Below are 19,460 nucleotides of genomic sequence, written 5' to 3' on the forward strand. Positions count from 1 at the left end.
GAATTATTTACTGCAGTGAGACCACTACTCTGTTCTATCAATTCTGCACAAGAATGAATGAAGAATGCTTCACTACCATGCTATGTTTGAAATATTAAGAAGTTATTTCACGATCAATTTTAAATAATATTTTCTGAACAATTTGCATGCATTATTTTCAATGGAAAGAGAAAAAATGACCCTAATGGAAGTTAGTGACAGATTCGTCATTAAATTCAGAAGAGTTTAAATTTTATGAGACTGATTTGAACAAAAGGGAGGCAGTTTTTATGTGTAGAGTAGTCCTTTTTTATGAGTCAACAGACACTTCAAAAATTATTGGGCATGATTCTACAGTCAGCTTGAGACCATATTAAAATAGAAGATCTAGATGGAATCTGCCTGTTGTTGAGAGTAAGGAAGTTTTAATAGCGTGACTGAATTACGCTGATTGGGACAGAGAATAATCTAATGTCCTGTTTGGCACATTTGGAGCACAGAAGTAGCTTCTCTGCAGGACCTTGCCCTTGGCCTCATTGAACATGATGAGATTATAGGAGACCCACTTCTTAGGTTTGTCAAGGTCCATCTGGATGGCATCCTTCCTTCTAGCATGTTGTCCTCACTGCCCAGATTGGTATCTGCCATCTGCAAACTTGCAGAGGGTGCACTCGTTCCCACTGTCCATGTCATCAAAAGAGATGTTAAATATTTAACATATTTAATGTTTAATATACTAAATAGTGCCAGTCCCAAAATCAACCCTTGAGGAACACCACACATCACTGATTTCCACCTGGACATTGAGCTGTTGACCACAACTTTGAAGGGCCACCATCAAGCCAGTTTATACCCACTAAGTGTTCCATCCATCAAATCTACATCTCTCCAATTTAGAGAAAAGGATGTTGTGTGAGACAATGTAATGCTTTTCCTTCTAAGGACCAGACTTCATTCCCACTCAGAGTGGTACACAGTGACTTTTCTAGATGTTTCACTGGAAAACACCATCTTGACTATATCTAACAACACCATTGACTAATGTAAAAATGTAAAAGACAAAGGAAACTGAATTTTGGGTTGCATTGAACACAACCAGCTGATCAAAAGAGGTGATTATTCCTCTTCATTGAGCTTTAGTATGGTCTCACCTTGAATACTACATGGACTTCTGTGTTCAACTACATAAAAAAGGAAAATAAAATACTTGAAAGAATCCAGAGGAGGGGAATAGAGCTGTGACAGAGCTGAGGAAAGGCCAGTGTTACTTGTGTTGTTGGTCTGGAAAACAAAAGGCCGAGAGTCAACCTCACAGCTCTCTGCAGCTCCTGAGGAGGTGAAGCAGAGGGAGGTGCTCTGCTCCTGGCAAATGATGGTAGAATGGGACCAGCACAAAGCTGCACCAGGGGAGGGTCAGACTGGGCACTGGGAAACATTACTTTACTATGAGGATGGTCAAACATCCGAATGGGCTTCTTAAAGAGGTGGTTAGTGAGACATGGCTGTCAGTGTTCAATAAATGTTTGGACAATGTCCACATTAATACTTAAACTTTTGCTTAGCTCTAACAATGTCAGAGAGTTGGACTAGATGATCTTAGGTCTTCGGTTTTCCTTCTGTTCAAAGAAAATTGATTTGAAGCTTAGCTGACAGGTTGTTACAGCACTTGTTTGTGTTACATAGGATAATGCAGAGGAATGGAAAAGGTAGGATGAGCTTGAGGTCACATTCATGCAAATGGTCATAGTGGTTCATGGAAATGGTTCGTTTTCTTTCATGTGTTCTATGTCAGGGTGATCTTTCAGCTGAACAGGTCAGTGTGGTCTTGAGCATTATCTGTTTATCTGAACCCCAAAGTGTTTGCTTTGAATAATTCTTATCATTTTTCTTACTCAAAGAATTACACAATGTGCAATACCTCTAAAACATCTTATCAGGAATCTTTTGAAGCATTAAAATATATTTTTGCCTATTAAGACTTACTAAGTAACTGGCAAATATGAAATTATTTGAGATCTGTATTCCACTGAAATATATATCCATAAAAATAAAAATTAGAATGTAAAAATGAATTGAATAGAAACAAGTGTGTAAACATAGTAGCTTTAAATTAGATAGCATGGGTAAACAATAAGAAAGATACAATTGCACAGACTTCATGGTGGATTGTGCAATCACGCTGGAGACCTTAGGTATGTACTTCAGTTGGTAGCCTGCTCTGACACCCACAGTCTCCAAATATTGTATTAGGTGCTCACTTAAACCATTTTCCACTTCAGTCACATCCCCAGTTGCAGTGTCAGCGAACATGAGAGAAAAGCTGCTGTAACTTCCCACAAAACAGCTAGATTGAAAGTCAGGCTGTAGGTTTGTTGGGTTCTAGAATTCATGAAAGGGTAAAAATAAACAATTGAATCAAATATGTATATATGTGTGGATATATTTGAGAGCAGTCAAAATAGCAATAGAATTGAAAATCGAATAAAAATATGAAAAATAATTATTTTCTTGAAAATTCAGAAGCTTGGTAAGATCTTTAAGAGATTAGGGAATGTTTCTACTAACTAAACGAACAAGTAATTTTTGCTCTGATTTTAAGTTTCCCAAGAAAACCAAACAACACATTTCTGTTGCATTAGCTATGAAGTTATGAGACTCATTCAGAACTCTGACCTGGTCTACCTTTGACCTTGGCTTTGACAGAATAAGACCAGGAAATTTCAGAACCAAAAATGTACTTAATGCTCTGATATAGATTTTGAAGTTACATAAAACTTCATGGCTTAATGGGTTTTTAGGTAGTATAGGCTTTCTAGCTTTCTCTTAGGCAAATCCTGCTTAATGTGCATATTAAATGCCAAACTGTCTTCCTGATATCGTGTCCCCATTTTTTCTCAGTTCCTTTCAAGCAGACTAACATTTTTTTCTCTTTACTGCTGTCACATCAAACTTATTTACCACATTATTTGCCTTAAAGTAAGACTATTCTATAGATGCCTTTTTAAAGCACAAGTGTGAGACAGCCCGGTCTTGATAAATTTACTTTCATTTATGGTTTTTAATATTAATTGAAAACTTCTATATTTGGAGTTGAGAATGAAAGCTTGACCCCCAATTTAAGCGTTAAATGAGGAGTAGGGCTCAGACTCAGTGCTATGACACCGATAGTTCTCTAAGATCTTTTCTACTCACATGGCATCTTCTTCTGTGAACTAAGTAAAAAGTTTGTCTTCAAGGCTTGTTTTTAACCTGGACAGAAAAATTTCATATAGAATTAGCTGCTAGTAGTACTTTGTACCATGTAAAGTGATGATTGTCATTTTCTATCAAAGTAAAAGCAAGCTCATGATAAAAAATCAAATTCTGCATTTTTGTTCTCAGCTGCATCTAAAGTTGGAGAGCTGATAATTGGCAACACTCAAGAATGCCTGCTCTAGGAAAGACTCAGTGTGTAAGAAGTTTGCAGCTGCTTTTGAAATGTATATTTATCCAATTGTTTAATTTTTTCCTCTTAGGAGATGGTGAAACATTAATGTGTGCTAATTAAGTCTGTTTGCCCAGATGGATTGAGGCCAAATTTCAAGTGTGATATAACACCTGATAAAACAGTCACTTGAGAAAAGGATCCTTGCAAACAAGCTTGAAAGGTAAGGATGATTTGATAATGAGGTCTACTGAAAACAAGCTTATGCTAGATATGCTAGTGTATGTGATGGTTCTCACATGAACCTTTCCTTGGAATCGATAATCTTAAGCCATGTGTATTTCAGGGTATGAATCACTGAAGATAAACTGTGTAACAGTATGGCAGAATAAATGAAAGTAGTTGAAGCTGTGGAACAGAACCAGAAAAACTGGGAGACTGTACCTTGAATTTGGTAAACATAAATAGTTACTGTGAGTAATAGTTACTAATTCACATTTTGACTTCTTACATTTTATCCCCATCAATTACTAAAGATATGAATAATAATGTACATAATTGCTACTGTAAATCACAAGCAGTTATGCAAAAGAGAGCAGGGAGCAGAATGTAAATTGACTGCCCATTTCAGTAAATGAATATTTTTTTAAGGAAGAAACTATCCACTTAAATTAAGAAATACTAATAAATGATGCAATATATGAAGAAGGGTGTTCTGTTTTGTCTTTATAGACATTATCAGCAGCATTCCTTATCATAATCCTATGAAGTGAATGCTCCTCAGCATTTCCAAAGATGCTAAGAAATTCCTATAGACTGGATCATAGTATCTTACTTTTTTTGCTTAGTTCTAGTCCTGGATTTATTTCAAAATAGTCTTCAACAGTACTTGTATTACCATACAAGAATATGTCCAGTTATTGGACAGAATATGTCCAGTGATACAGTTAATTATATTAATTGCTTTGCTTGGCCATAGTAACCACTTATTTGCATTTTTCTGGGTTAGAGATACAGATACTATCTTTAATCATTCATTTTAGTTGATATTTTGTTCTCTGCTTACCAAAAGAGTAAGCTGGCCAAAATCTCACACTGGTAAACAATTTCTGTTCATTACAAAAAATAAAATAAAATAAAATAAAATAAAATAAAATAAAATAAAATAAAATAAAATAAAATAAAATAAAAATTCTGTTTTGTCACAATTGGACAGCTAAAAACCTGCTGCCCTGAAAAATTTGAACATTCATATCATAATGCTGTCCTCACATTGTGGGTACTCCTTATTCTACAATTAATCTTGAGATTAGAAGTACTGTAAGCACAAAAATCTATCCATCTAACAAGTTTCAGAGTGCATATTTTTGTGAATTGCACTGCACCTTGACTTTGTAGCACAGGCATACATTCATTGCCCATACATTACTCTTGGATATACTATAGGAGAAACTTAGATGGTAACTGGAAGTAGAGGGCTTCCATCAGTTCAAATGAATATCTGGGTAAAGACAGGCAGCAGTCTGCGTGAACTGATGATAACATTCTGTTCCTTGCCTTCAGTTTCTAGTTGTTCAGTATCATAATTAATCTACTTGCATGACTAACATATGACTGGAAAGAGGACTTCACCCACCCCCAATAAATGGAGATTAAAGGCTAGTAGCTATTGAGGGCACATTCAGCTTGCTACTTCTGTGAGGCCTTACATAAGTAGAGACAGCAGAAGCAGACCAGTTAGAGTCACATAAGGCTGCTACAGACTTGTCTTTAGACTAAACTCTCTCCATCTCAGCATGGCAGTGACTATAAATGTCTTCTACAGAACTTCTACTGTCAATGAAGTTTAAAAGAGTAACCCATTTCTCTGGTTTTGGATTAAGAAGAAAGCAAGCACTTTTATGGAGATTTGAGCAAAACAACAGAGGTATCATTTTTTTTCCAATCTTGAAATTAGGGAAAAATTATGAGCCAATTAGTTTTAAATATAGATAGAAGAGTGTTAGTGGTATTATATAACTGACATTATTTGTATAGCATACTGAGTCCTGGGAAATCACAGTGCAGAAAGTCATACAGGATTGAAAATGCAACAGGAACAAGTACGTGGGAACAAATACAAGTGGGAACAAATAAGTGAAAAAGGAAAACTGACAGCAGTGGCTAGGACTGAGAAGTTAGAAGGAGAAGAATGATATTTAAAAAAAAAATGAGATGAGAAAAAAGTACTTGAGAGACTTAAAGACATTTTTAGAAGTTTTAAAACAAAAGAAACATTGGCGACAAAGTCATGCTGTTAATAACAATGCAGAACAGGCAGAAATCTTCTTGAAATGTTTTTATTTTCATTTTGGGAAACCATGTTAGATGATTGTGTAATAAGATCATGCCCAAATATTTTCCACACCAATAGCAACTAATGTCGATATTAAATATCAGCTATTACACTGCATAGTTTAAAAAGCACACAGGGATGAGCTTGCATCCAAAAGTTGTTTTTTTTTTTTTTTTTTTAAAGCTGCTTGCGGAGGTATCTATTTTTAATGTTGATTGTAATTAGTCTTCAGACACTTCTTAAGAAGTTGAAGAAAGCTAGCATTGTGTCAGGAAGGAGCTATTGTTTACTTAGCATGCAGCACGATTTCAAAATAGAGTTCATAGCAACTTGATACCCAGCTGGGGAGATGCATCCTGAGAGTCTTCATGTAAGGTTGACTAGGCTGTAAAGCTTCAGACAGTGGTTAGTCCACTGTGTAGTCTACCATTGGCAGTTTGTTTCTAGTGACTTTCCTTGTGGCTCAATACCCAGCCCAGAACTATTCAATGCTGTCAAAGAGACTTTACACAAAGTTTTGATTTTCACACAAGATTTTGATTTAGAACATGATGCATGTACTGAAATCACAAAACAAGCACAATACAATATCCATCTGAATTACAGTACAACTGCTATTCTCATTAGCAGTCTCTATGCTCAGCTGTCACTGGTGAGGTCTAAGCCACCTATTCATTTCCACGTACTCTAGTCTGACAAATACAGGAAGGAATTCACACTCTTCTGATGAACTTCAGTAGAAACATTCACACCATCGGTTTACCCATTCAGCTGCTGATAGCTCTTCTCTCTAAAACAAAGGCCACCCTCTGGGCCCTCTCTCTGTGGAGGTAAAGTCGGGCTCTTAGACAGCTGTGATTAGCCCCATCCTGCACTATTCTCAAAGCTTCATGAGTACATTCGCCATGCTCATTTTCACTGAGCTTTCCCATTATAGGGGTTTATTCGCTAAATCAATTTCACCCCCTTGGTCTTCGTGAAAAATTTGAGAGGACAGAACAGAACGCACTCTTAGCAAGTACACGAGTGAGAACCAATAGAGGGGAGTGGGAGGACTGACACTGCAGGGCAGGGCTGCAAATGAGGACTTGGACAAGCTAGAGAACTGGGACCGCAGGAAATTCAGCAAAGGCAATTACAGAGCCCGGTATCTGAAGTAGGAGACGACTGTATAATAGAACAGATTGGAGAATAACTTGACAGAAAAACAGCCTTCCAGAAGAGGAACTGTTAGACAAGCTAAGCATGAATCAGCACTGTGCAGCTCTAACTATAATCATTTGTCTTGTAAGTGACTGTTTCAAGAGAGAACCCATCTGAAGTGCTGTGCCTTTCATAGGGAGTTCAATCAAATGATAGGACAGATTTCATAGAATCACAGAACTGTTTGAGTTGGAAGGAACCTTTAAAGGTCATCTAGTCCAATTCCTTTCCAACAAACAGGGATAGCAATAGCTAGATCAGGTTGCTCAGAGCCCCATGCAGCCTGACCTTGAATGTCTCCAGGGACGGGGCATCCACTGTAGCTCTGGGCAACCTGTTCCAGTGCCTCACCACCTTTGCTGTAAAAAACATTTTGCTCATATCCTGTCTAAATCTCTCCTCTTTTAGTTTGAAACCCTTGTCTATCACAACAGACCCTGCTAAAGAATTTGCCCCCTTCCTTCTTATAGCCATCCTTTGAATACCAAAAGACCACAGTGAGGTCACTTCAGAATCTTCTCCAGGTAGAACAGCCCCAGTGCTCAGCCTGCCCTCATAGTAGGGGTGTTCCATCCCTTATGCCATTTTTTGTGGCCTTTCTCTGGACATTCTCCAAGAGGTTCATGTCTCTCCAGTACTGAGGAGTCAGTATATGGACATGTACTTGAGGTGAGGTCAAATCAGAGAAAAGGGGCTGGACCACCTCCCTCAACCTGAAGCCATGCTTCTTTTGATGCAGCTCAGAGTGTGATTGGCTATCTGGGCTACAAGGACACATTGCTGGCTCATGAAATCCTTTTCAGCAGGGCTGTGCTCTGTCGTTTTGTCCCCCAGCTTGTATTGACAGTAGGTGTTGCCATGACTCAGGTTCAAGACTTTGCACTTGAATTTGTTGAACCTCATGAGGTTCCCCTGGGCCCACTTCTTGAGCCTGTCTAGGTCTCTCTGGATGGCATCCTATCCCTTGGGTATGTTGACCACACCACACAGCTTGGTGTCATCTGCAAATTTATACTTGATCACACTGTCAATGTCATTGAGAAGGATATTAAGAGCACTGGTCCCAGTACTGACCCCTGAGGGACACCATTCATCATTGATGTCGATCTCGACATGAAACCATTGGCCACTACTCCTTGGGCACAAACTTGTAACCAGTTCCTCATGCATCAAATACAAATCTTTCCAATTTGGAAAGAAAGATATTGTGAGGAAGCATGTCAAAATCCTTCTTGAAGTCCATATAGATGACATCATTGTCTTTTTCTTGTCCATTATTGCAGTTACAACATCACATGCTATTACACCATCAAAGATTTCCTATGGAGGTTGCAGGATCACTGTCCCTGGAGATTATTCAAGTCAGCTGTGCATGGCCCCAAGCAATCTGATCTAACTTTATAGTCAACTCTGCTTTGAGATGCGTTTGGACCAGACAGCCTTCTGAGACCTTTACCCAACCTAGATCACGCTATGATTCTGTGATCTAACCAATAAAGAGGATCAACCATTCTGTGTTCAACTTCCTGCCATAGACTTTCTTGCATACATTTTGGCTGCTGGAGTTCTATTACAGCCAGAAATCAATATGGAAGAAGTTAAGGGGATCTATCTACTAATAACTGTCAAAAAATCACTTTTGGCAAGAGAACCTATGAAAAACAAACAATAAAACATCAATTAAAAACATAACTATACAAACACTGTAGAAACTTCCAAAAATATGGAATAAATGTAAAGTTCATGGCACAAATTTACAAAATGTTTGGCCTAAGTTCATATCAAGTTAAAATAAATCTTATATTTGCATGCTCTAAATATGAAAGATGCAGCTTTCAAAAACACTCTTTAGCTGTCTCGATGATTTAAAATGCCTGTAATGCCTCTGTGTTCTGAAATAATTTGGAATATGTTTCCTTTTCAGAATAAAAGGACAAGTTTAGTCTTGAAAATACTTTCTCACCTTAAGTTGCAGTGTGGTGTTACCAACAGCACAGTCATTCAGGTTAATTCTTTTTAATTAAAATATTCAGTGCAACATTTACAGTATATCTTTACTAAAATCCCAATTGCTTCAGGAATCGTTTATTTTTAACTGATGGTAGAAATTATAAATAACTGCTTGTTGCTGGAATTGATTCTAGAAAAAGAACACCACAACACTTCTCTGTGGTGTTTCCCTGTAGCAATCCATTGCCTGATCACAGAATCGTAGAATCATTGAAGTTGGAAAAGACCTTCAAGATAACCTAGTCCAACCTTCCACCTACCAGCAATATTTCCCCACTAAACTGTGACTGTGTCCCTCAGTATGAATCTAAACATCTCTTGAACACCTCCAGGGACAAGCATACTCCAGAGATCCTTTGGGGTGGTGTGGAACACAAGATTATGTTACTCGTATTTATGCATTTCCTTCCCACCTGGGGATAAAATAAATGAACCATGCACTGAAGCTGTCTGTGCATAATGATAGAGTACTGGTAGTGGGGCAGATGCATAACTGAAATTAAGTTAGGCCATATCATAGTCTTACACAGCAGCCCTTATTTGCTTTGGAAGGGGGGAAGAAGGGGATGGACTAGATGATCTCTGGAGGTCCCTTCCAGCCCCTACAATTTTGTGATTCAGTGATTCTGTGAGTCATGAAAGAGAACCTGTTCTTTAAAAGCAGAAGGATTTCATTACCAGTTACCTATAGTATATTACGGTCCTGGGGTTAATTAGTTGGTATCACAGCAACATCTCTGAAAACAGGAAAATGGACATAATAATCATGAGATATGTATACTTTTCTACTGTTAGCTGGTAACTCTGAGGCCATTATCTGGCAGTGAAACAAAAGTCAGTTGTTTTCTTTACATTCTTAGTCAGGAGTGTGTATATTAAAAGAGCTGCCTATGAGTGTATACCTGCTGTTTCACTCTCTTGACTAAATTTATTGTTCTTTTTCTGCTTGCTTGTTTGTTTTTCTCTTCATAGTCTAATCAACCAGTGGTGAATAAAGTGAGAGAAGTATTTATGATCTCTAGTTAATTGTAGAAAAATGATGAGATGCTACAGATTCATTTCTACTGAAGAGACTGCAAAACTGTCTCCTTGTATTTCCTGTCTACTTTATGGACTCGAGCTCAGATAGGATGGACTGTGTAGATGCAAGTACTGTAGTTGGTTCTTAGCCAAAAACAACTTTTGACAAGCACTCTTATGAATTTTACCAACTGCAAAATCTGTGCAGTGTTTGTACAGGGAGCAGTAGTCTTATCAACAGTGCTGACTCTACCACTGTTTATCAGTATTGTGCATGTAGGTTAAAACTGGTGTCAGTAAGTGAATGAACTCAAGCCTGAAACCAGTGTCTGCTTGTACCTCCTGTTTATCCCAGTCCTTATCAGAGAAGTTATAAAGAAGCTGTTTTATCTGAACCCATTTGGATTATAAAGAAGCAACAAAAAATACCAAGCTTTTATAACTAGGATCCCAGATATCTGAACTTTGCTCATAACATATCTCTGTTGGCTACAACCTTTGGACAGTATAATAAATATGTTTGCTGCGTGGCAATGAGCTCATAGACTTAGTAGCAGAAAAACAAAGAAATATGTTGAAGTTAGTCATGTAAAACTACTCTTAAATACAGAAGGAATTGTTGCTTTACAGCTTGTGTATGCTCTAATTGATATGAATAACAAAATTACCTTCATAGAGAAGAACAGTCTTTGTCTTTAGGTACTGTTAATTAATCAGTTTTATAGCACTGCTTCAATTTTACTCAGACATTACAAGCATTTTAACTAGGAAAACAATGCATTAATACCAGTGACAAAAGTGGAGTTGGTTTAAATCTAATTCAGAATAGGAAAAAAAATCATGCTATTAACAAATAACTATATTATTTTCTTTAGCAAAGCAATCCAGGTGTGAATTTCAGAAATATTCATACATTATTAATTCCCAGTGTTCAACTAACCTAGTTATTTTCGACATGTATACTGTATAGGGGAATAATACATAGCACCATGCACAGAAGTGTGTTGGGTATGAAGTTTGTCCATTTGCTCTCGAAGGGCAAGGTAAAAACTAAGACTTTTAGGCATATGAAATGCAGTGCAGTTGGGATTTTAAGGTAACTGAGTTCATCAGAGAGTTTCATATAAATCTTATTTTGGCACCTGAGATTTTGTGAGTGCTTATTATTTTAGTGAAAACTTACTTCAGTGCTGAAAATCTTGTATGTTCCTTGAAGTATCAGCACCTTGGTTTCTCAGTGCCTGTCTCTGCTGTAAGACTGTTTATGATTTACAAACAAGGCATGTCTATGTCAGCTCCTTTGGGAGGTCAGTTCAATCAGTGCTCTCTCAGCACCTCTAACACACATGGACAGCATTTATTTCATCACAAAGTACAGCAGTCACAGGCAGTTTCATCCAAAAGTACAGCTGGAGTAAACATCAGACTTGTATAGCAGTCTGGAGAGTTAAACCAATTGTCCAGGAAATGGTAGTCAGGGTTTCCAGACCACTCTGTCCGGGCACGTTCTAACTGACTTTGCTCCTAACCCTTAGCTGAGAGACAAAAATGCAGTGGCAACCTCTCTTACTAGATAATTTAGTAAGTTAATGTGAAGAACCTACTATTTTTGCTTTTAATCAAATATTTTACCTGTGGGCATAGCCCTGTGTTTCATGCTCATACGTACGAAAAAGTCCTGAGCAAAGGCTAAGCTCTGCTTCTTACAAAGGTAACTGGAAGGCATTATTTTTTCAGTTTCTTTGGAGATTATAACAAGAGTGATAACATACTGATTTCTTGAATTAAACTCAGCTTTAAATGATCCTTAATCTTAGATGTTCTTTAACAAAAGAGCACTGTCTGCCTTGTGCTTTCCAAAATGCACAAAGTAAAATCAAAGAAATGAAAAAAAATCAATAATCAAATGTCTGAGCAGAGTCAAGGAAGCAAAGAAACTACTAAACTGTCGTGGTGACAGCTAACAGCGTTTCGGGGTTAAGAAATGATCCAGGACACACCTTCAAGCTATTACTAAGAGATAAGAAGAGCTACAAGGCGTGCCTTTAAGCTGTCATTCTAGCTGTCTGTATTATGAGGAAGAGACAGGCAATGAGAATAGGGCAGTGATGCAGGTAGGTACTCATAATACCGAACTTAAGGTGCCTTATCTAGCTACTGGGTCTCCAACTGACGATCAGTGGAGAAAGTTCATCAAAAGCACTGAATCCCTTCAGATGATCTAAAGATATAACTGCATTAATTTTTCAGTTTCAATCCAGCATGTGTTTGTAAGGTACAATTCCCCTCACTCTGCTTAGATTCTCATTGTGAAGCTGTCTTGGTGTGCACAAACTGGATTCATTTAAAACAGATTGAAATCAGAGCTACACCTTAAACTCTTTAATCCCAGTTTGTATTCAGTTTGTGGGACCAGGTTAAGACTAATCTGTCAAGACAAAAAAAAAGAAAAAAGGAAATATTTAGTTGAAATGTAAAATACATGAACCAGGCATATTTCTGTAATCAAAGTACCCTGTAGCTTAGAAAAATAGAGCTAAAATAATCTCAAACGCACAGATCTTTGAACTGTGAATTGTCTGGAAAGTTTACAGTGTGCAGCTTTGAGCAGCAGTAAATGTGAAGATAGATCATAAGGACCAAATGCTGTTACATTTTGGAAGTCTTTAACCAGTTGGAAAACCAAAATTTTATTAAAATTAAAAGTTAGTATTTGCTAACTTTCTAGTTGAGAAAGCTCAACTTTCAATTCAGATATAATCTCAATTTACTCTGGTTCAGTGTATTCTGAAATAATTGAAGAACTTATGTCAGCTAAGCTGATGAATTTGTCAGTGTTTGTAAGCTGTACTATAAGGAAATGGAACTTAACCTGATGTTAAGTTTCATTTGTTGCAAGCTAAGAGTGAGCACATGGAGAACTACCTCAGTAACTTGGCTGCTTGACTAAACTTTTGTTCTGTTCCAAGTGAATAACCATTCAACCATGAGAAAAAAAATATAGCTGCTTACCTTGCATATTATTATTTCTTCTCTTCGAAGTAATAGGGATTGATATGTTTCATAATTCACTACAGAGCAGTGGGAATAGTTCATGGCTTAAGTTATACTGGGCTGCAAAACCCAATGTTTTGAACTGTGAAATCTAGTAATTTATGTAATTTATCTTTAACAAACAGTATTTCCTTGCACTTTGAAGATGAATATTATGACATTTACTTGCATTCAGAGAAAGAAATGGTTAATGGTGAGGACAGAAAAACAATCATTGTAGAAACAGTGGCCACCAAATAAATGTTTAACTAAAATAAATTTGCCCTAGATTTCTTTGGCAGAATAGCCAGGGCACTGAAATGTACACAGAGGTCTTCCCAGCACTTTTTAGTCTCTTTTTTTTTTTTTTTTTTTTTTAATAATGACTTAAAATTAAAGAAAAAGAGCTCAATTCTCTAAACATTTTGTTTCCTATTAGAATTTGTCCATGATAAATTATTCTTAGATGTGCGGAGAGTTTACTTCTAAAATTTTTGTCTTTTTTAAAGACTTAAGAACTCACAAAGTATGTGGTGAATTTTGGTCTTGAAGATCCAAATTCAGTTTTTCTTTAATAGTACATCTTTATCTATGAATACTTGGAGCTTCCATGTACTATTGGAAGGAGTAGAAGTGCAAACACACGAATGGGAAGGTCCACGGTAACATGGAACAAGACTGCTTTTAGCAAGAGAGATCTGGAAGAGCTATGAGCCCGACAGATCCTGAATGTAGCTTTGGAACAAAACCTTTATAGTTCAGTAACCTTTACCTGTGTCTGCCTATTCTATGAGTCATTTGAGAGTCTTAGTTCTATGGTTCTGTGCACCAGTCCAATTCAGAGATCTATGCGTATGCTGACAACATAAAGCCAGACCAAATCTTTTTTTTTTTTTCCTTTAGCTTAACCTTTTCCCTTAGCAATTTTTTTTTTTTTAATTTATCATTATTATTCTTTTAATGGATGAATTCTGAAGATGAGAAAGATCTTACTCAGTCTGAGGGTGACAGAGCACCGGAACAGGCTGCCCAGAGAGCTTGTGGAGTCTCCTTCTCTGGAGATACTCAGAGCCCGTCCAGATGCTTTCCTGTGCAACCCACTGTAGGAAACTTGCTTTAGCAGGGGATTGGACGAGGCAATATCCAGAGATCCTTTCCAGCCAGTATGATTCTGTGATTCTATAATGAAGGCTTGGAGAACAGGAAGATTTTTGAAGAGCTTCTATGTGCCTCTGTGAAAATAAAAACTGAAAAGGATGAAATCCTGGTGCTCTTGTAGTAAATGGCAAAACTCCTATTGACTTCAATGAGGATAGGATTTCTTCCAAAATGCACAGAGTTTTCTCAGTCCAAATGTAAGCACACTAACTTATTAATAAATGCACAATAATACAGCAAGCCAAAGGCAGTATAAATACTTAAACAGAGCTTGTTTCAGTTTAAATACCAATAACAGACTTACTTTTGGAGTCTGTGGAGGACCCAGATGCCACAGCTAGGATTTTTCACTTTCAGACATCTGGGTTCACAGATCACTATTCAAAAGGAAATAATTAATAAAGAAGAAGTGACAGTGATGCTATATATTTAATAACCCAGGACTTTTACATATAACCTAAAGTGATTATGAGCTATTCTTTAATGTGTAAGTAAGTGAGAGATAAATTCTTTTTTTACAGTCCTTATTCCACCTTTTTCCAAGACAAAGCAAAAAATAGCAACCATGATGCAGATGAAAGTATCAGGAATTTTTGAAATTGTAATTTAAAAACATGAGGGAACATTTAGAATTTAATGAATTTCCTCTCCATTTTATAGCTCTCTCTATAAATCAGGAGGCATTTGCATGTATGTTTAAGTTAGATATGAGTGTCAACTGTTTTCTATGTAGAAATGAATATGTTTTGAGGTTTGATTTAGCATTGAGACATCTTTTCAGTAGGCACCGTAGCTAGCTGTGTGCAGTAGCCTGTTCATTTTGTCTGTAATGTAACTGCTGCATTACTGCATGTGAAGGAGAACTGATAGTTAACTCAATGAAAATGAGAAAATTCTCTTATGTAACAGTTGACTTTGAGTCCTACTCTTAACAATCTCTTTCCAGAGGAGTCTAGAAATCGTTCTTCATGCCTGTAAGGGACACAGAAAAGAGACTTCCTGTCTCAAAATAGTCAAAGAGGAGAAGAGAGAGAAAGGTCTTTTATGTAAGCAGTATCTTTTTCTGCTTTTTTTTTCTTTTCTTTTTTTTTTTTTTCTGTCCTATCTGTGGAGGACCGGTGACCCTAACCGGAGGTTGCAGCAACAACCTTATACCAGAGGCCTGATAAGCCTGTGAAGTAATCACCTTTTGTATAATCATTTCCAATGATTGTTTCAGCATGCCTCATGCTGAAAGCTTTTGCAAGTTAAGGGGTGAAGTACTCAGTAAAATTATTTATTTAAATCCATTAATATATTAATTTTAGTACAACGAAATTATTTTTCCCAGTTTGTACAACGCTAAAGATGTATCATATATGTAAGATTGCCTCTGCAGATGAATGCCACTTGAAATTCACATCTACTCATGACACTACACTTGGAGTAGTGCTCTTTTCTGCAGTATAGATATCAAATATAAGCAAGTGCTGGCATCCTCTCATTCACAGTTTATGTTAAGAGGTGGAAGCTTTTCACATGAAATGAATATTTATTTCCAGCAAATTCTTTATTATTGATACAAGTGCAATTTCCCTTACACTGCTTTCTTTAAGGCATGGGTAAAGGATCCTGTTTCAGATTATAAAGGGCAGGTTTTACACATGTTTGTATATTATTCAATCCCCTAAGTAGTAAAATGTTTCATATTGGTTTAAAAAGAACTGAATTGTGATATAAAGATAAAAAGCATATATAAAAATAACTGAGATACCTATGGAACAGCACTTTAATCTCATCTTCCTTTCTTATAAGGAAGCAGAGTGATAAAACATGAGAGCATTTAACACCTACATGGTGAAATTCAGCTCAACTTACGTAACCATAATCACATAATCACAGGAGTCAATTTTAAGTGACTTGTCAAAGTTAGGCCAGGATAGATGCACAAAGTTGGATTCAATAATTTGTAGGTAATTAAGGCATTTATAATCTTGTTTAACTTCATGAAGACTTAAGACTCCTAGAGGACACACTGTAAAAATTCTTAGACCCTAAAATGAGAAAATAAGCACCTTCAGAGATTTTATAAAATCTTTTTGTTCTTTGGAATTTAGGAACATTCATCTAATAGGTATATAGTTTTTAGCATTAAAATTTGAATCAGCTGTCTAAGCTATCTTTATATTCAGTGTGAGGTATCTTGTTTAGCCCAACTCACTTCCTCAGGTTTGGATTCATCTGTAGGAGGAGATGAATACATCTCCTGGAGATGTGATTTTCTCCCATTAGGTATTGGAGGAACCTAGGTTGTAACTAAAATACAGGTGTTTGTATTAGAGATGTTTGGTCAGCTGAATCTACATAGCCAGTTTAAGATTATGGATACTCAAAGTTACTAATCCCACTTTAAGTCCATACCTGCAGGTGACTGTCTTTAAAATGTCGCCTGAGGAGTAAATAAAGAGAAGAAATTCTTCACTTGCACATTTTGTTTCTATTTGTTCTATTCTGTGTGCTCATCTCAAAGGAGTTAATTGAAAATGGAGATCTTTGTTTTCTCCTGTATAAACTTCTAATAATTCAACATTTTTTATGGGCATAAGGTGCATAATGGGACTCCTGTGCTAGTAGTAACTGGTTATCTGTGGTTGAACTCTGACTATATTTGGTACTTTAGGGAGATATATTTTCACTCTGACCAGAAATCTGTGAGGACACATGACATTGAGGAAACAAAATGTTAAAAGGCAAAGAATTACTTGTAATTCAAAAAAAAATAGAAAAGAAAATTTGATGTAATATAACTTACAAGTCTTACCCTAATAGAAGAGGCTTGCTAAGAAAATCTTCCATGGGATTTACTGAAGTGAATGAGTAAGAATTCTTTGTCTCCTTGCCAAGTTATTTCACTGTGTACCCAGTGCAGCCCTCCGAGTCACACTTAGTTCTGAAAAAAAGTCTGTATTCTTGAGGGAATTTTGTCTTGTTTGCTTGTTTGTTTTTGTTTACCTATCTTTGTTTTTCAATATGCAACTATTTGCTCATTCCTCAGCTCTGGAAACAAATCTGTATGCTTCGTTCAGCTGGGCTCCCAACCATAGAATCATCATGGAAGCAGCGGTCACATTTGTTGGCTTTGCCATGTCCACAGCTTATGCTTTTGTCTCATGACAGCGTTGCAATTCAGAAGAACAACAGTGTCCAGAGACTTGCAGTACATGTGTACAGTGACAGAAATGTGTACAAAATGAACCATAATAAGACATTTAGTTAACCATTCTTTTTGAGATCACAAAGCATCCTTAACTGCTTTAATGAAAAGCACTGGTCCTGCCGTAAAATGCAGGAGGTGATTGAGACCGTAATACCTGTAATAGAGACTGTTGTGATATCACTTGAATTTTTTCCATCAAGTCTGGCTCTATTTTATCTAGTAAAATAGATTCTGTCAATCACCATGTTCAGGCAAACTCCCTCATGTCAAAGTATTACTTGGTTTATTCTTTTTTGATACCTTCTTTATCTGTTAGGTTAACAGGTTTATGTTAAGTTTCTTTGCTTTGATCTTCTTTTTATCCCAGGTACTTTGCTCTTTGACCCCCTTCCTGAGTTGCCAATGAGTTTAACTTGGCATATATCTATATATTAAGGACTGCAGAGCAACTCTGAACTTGGTAACAGGGATTCTGCTTGCAAGCAGAGCTTTCTGCAGTCTTACTGACCAACATTTCATCTAGTTTCTTTAGGGGAGTTTTGCTGCTTTCTGTCAGTTTTATTTTCATGACTGTACAAACTCGTTGGCCAGCTTCACCCTGCAGGCACAACTTTGAATGAGAACAATTCATCTCATAACGAAGCTAAAATTGCTTTTCTCTTTACCTACCATTAAGAAGTAAAATCGGTACTACAGTTATAAAAAGTTGCTGCAAATTTATTATTTTAAGCACTTCACTGATGCAGAAATGATTGATGGAGTACATTTTCTTAATGTCTGTAATTGCAGAAATATATTGTACTAAAATAAATGTATCCTTCAAGACCAAGTATTTATGATGGTACTGATTACTTTCATGGTATTCCATGGTAGCAGCTACTGTTCTATCCCAGAAACTGTTGTTCTGAGCCTGCGCCTCTCCAGGGTTTTATAGGAATTCCCAGTCATGCTGAAGTCTGCTATGTAGTAGTAAACCAAGAATTACCTTTAAACAATTTCAGATACTTGAATAAATTTCAATAATGTGGCCAAGAACTCTGAGAACTAATTTACAGAGAAGTTTTTCCAATGTAAGAGTGAACGTAAATACGAGTGGGCACAAAGCATCTCATTATTGCCTTTAAAAATCCACAGGAAAATAAAATATAAAAAGAATAAGTGTATCATTGAGTTTATGATTTGGCAACAAGTTAGTAGTCTAACAATGCCAAACGATTTTAAAAATTTAGGCTCCCAAGTTTGTATTTAGTATCTGAAACAAGTAGCTTGATTTTATAGCATCTAACTAATGAACTTGTTAAACATTATGGAGACTTTGTTAAACATAATGGAGACTACTAGATTTTGGAAAAAAAAAATTACCCTGATGTTCATTTTAATTGGTTTAATATGCAGTCATAATTAGCGTAGTTAGCAAGTCCATCTTAATTACCATCGTATTCAAAATTTGGCTCAGACCTTTCTTTTTCATTATTAACTTTTATTACTTTATATACAACTACAATAAATATGTAACTAGGAACCTCTCTCATTTAACTGTGCCCGTGACATCACAAGTTTTGCACTTGAATTTATGCTTGTGGTAAGAAACACAAGGTATATATGGTCTACCTCCATCACTTGGAAATCATTCCTTGCCTGCTATAAGTAGGTAGCTGTAAACCAGTGAAAATAAATTCTGAAATTATTTGGAAGAATTGTCATGCCTAATGACAGCATAAATGCAGTTTCCTGGATTCCCCTCACAAATATGAAAACAGTTGGTATGTTCTGTTAAGAAGGAAAGTTGGTTTACAGAGTAACTGCTTTATGAAGGTCTTTGCATGGCCACCACATTGCCAAAGTTATAACAGTAAATTAAAATTCTAGAAGAGCTTGATGTGTTCTACTCTCAGTCAGCAGTTTATTGAAATGCCTCCTATTCTTAGTAATTCTTTTCTTGTCACAGAATGGCAAATGTTCTATGATTAAATAGATCTAAAGTTTGCATATTTTTAATAAATAGCCCCAAACATTTTGGGAGAAAGGCCTATATTATGCAAAGTGAGACCTGACAGGAGGGTGTGGTGTAGATGTGTCTGTCCTTAGTGCTAAATTAAGTT

General features: G+C 36.5%; 1 protein-coding gene across 5 annotated transcripts in view; it reads right to left on the bottom strand.

Annotated features, from left to right (window-relative positions):
- The window catches only part of TDRD15 (tudor domain containing 15), a 30,709-nt gene extending 17,514 nt beyond the window's left edge, over positions 1-13,195 (bottom strand). For 3 of the 5 annotated variants that reach the window (XM_052687884.1, XM_052687836.1, XM_052687875.1), the window contains exons 1-2: positions 12,984-13,195; positions 9,637-9,688 (exon numbers count right to left, since the gene is read on the bottom strand). Coding sequence is in view for 2 of the 5 variants with exons in the window: in XM_052687893.1 (XP_052543853.1) it covers positions 12,984-13,067 (84 nt within the window). In the remaining 3 variants the exon portion in view is untranslated. The remainder of the gene's footprint in view (positions 1-9,636; positions 9,689-12,983) is intronic. The other 2 variants (XM_052687846.1, XM_052687893.1) reach the window with 1 other exon arrangement.
- Between the last annotated feature and the right edge of the window lie 6,265 nt (positions 13,196-19,460).

This window comes from Tympanuchus pallidicinctus, unplaced genomic scaffold (genome assembly GCF_026119805.1).
Source record: "Tympanuchus pallidicinctus isolate F22 unplaced genomic scaffold, pur_lepc_1.0 scaffold1, whole genome shotgun sequence".
NCBI lineage: Eukaryota > Metazoa > Chordata > Aves > Galliformes > Phasianidae > Tympanuchus > Tympanuchus pallidicinctus.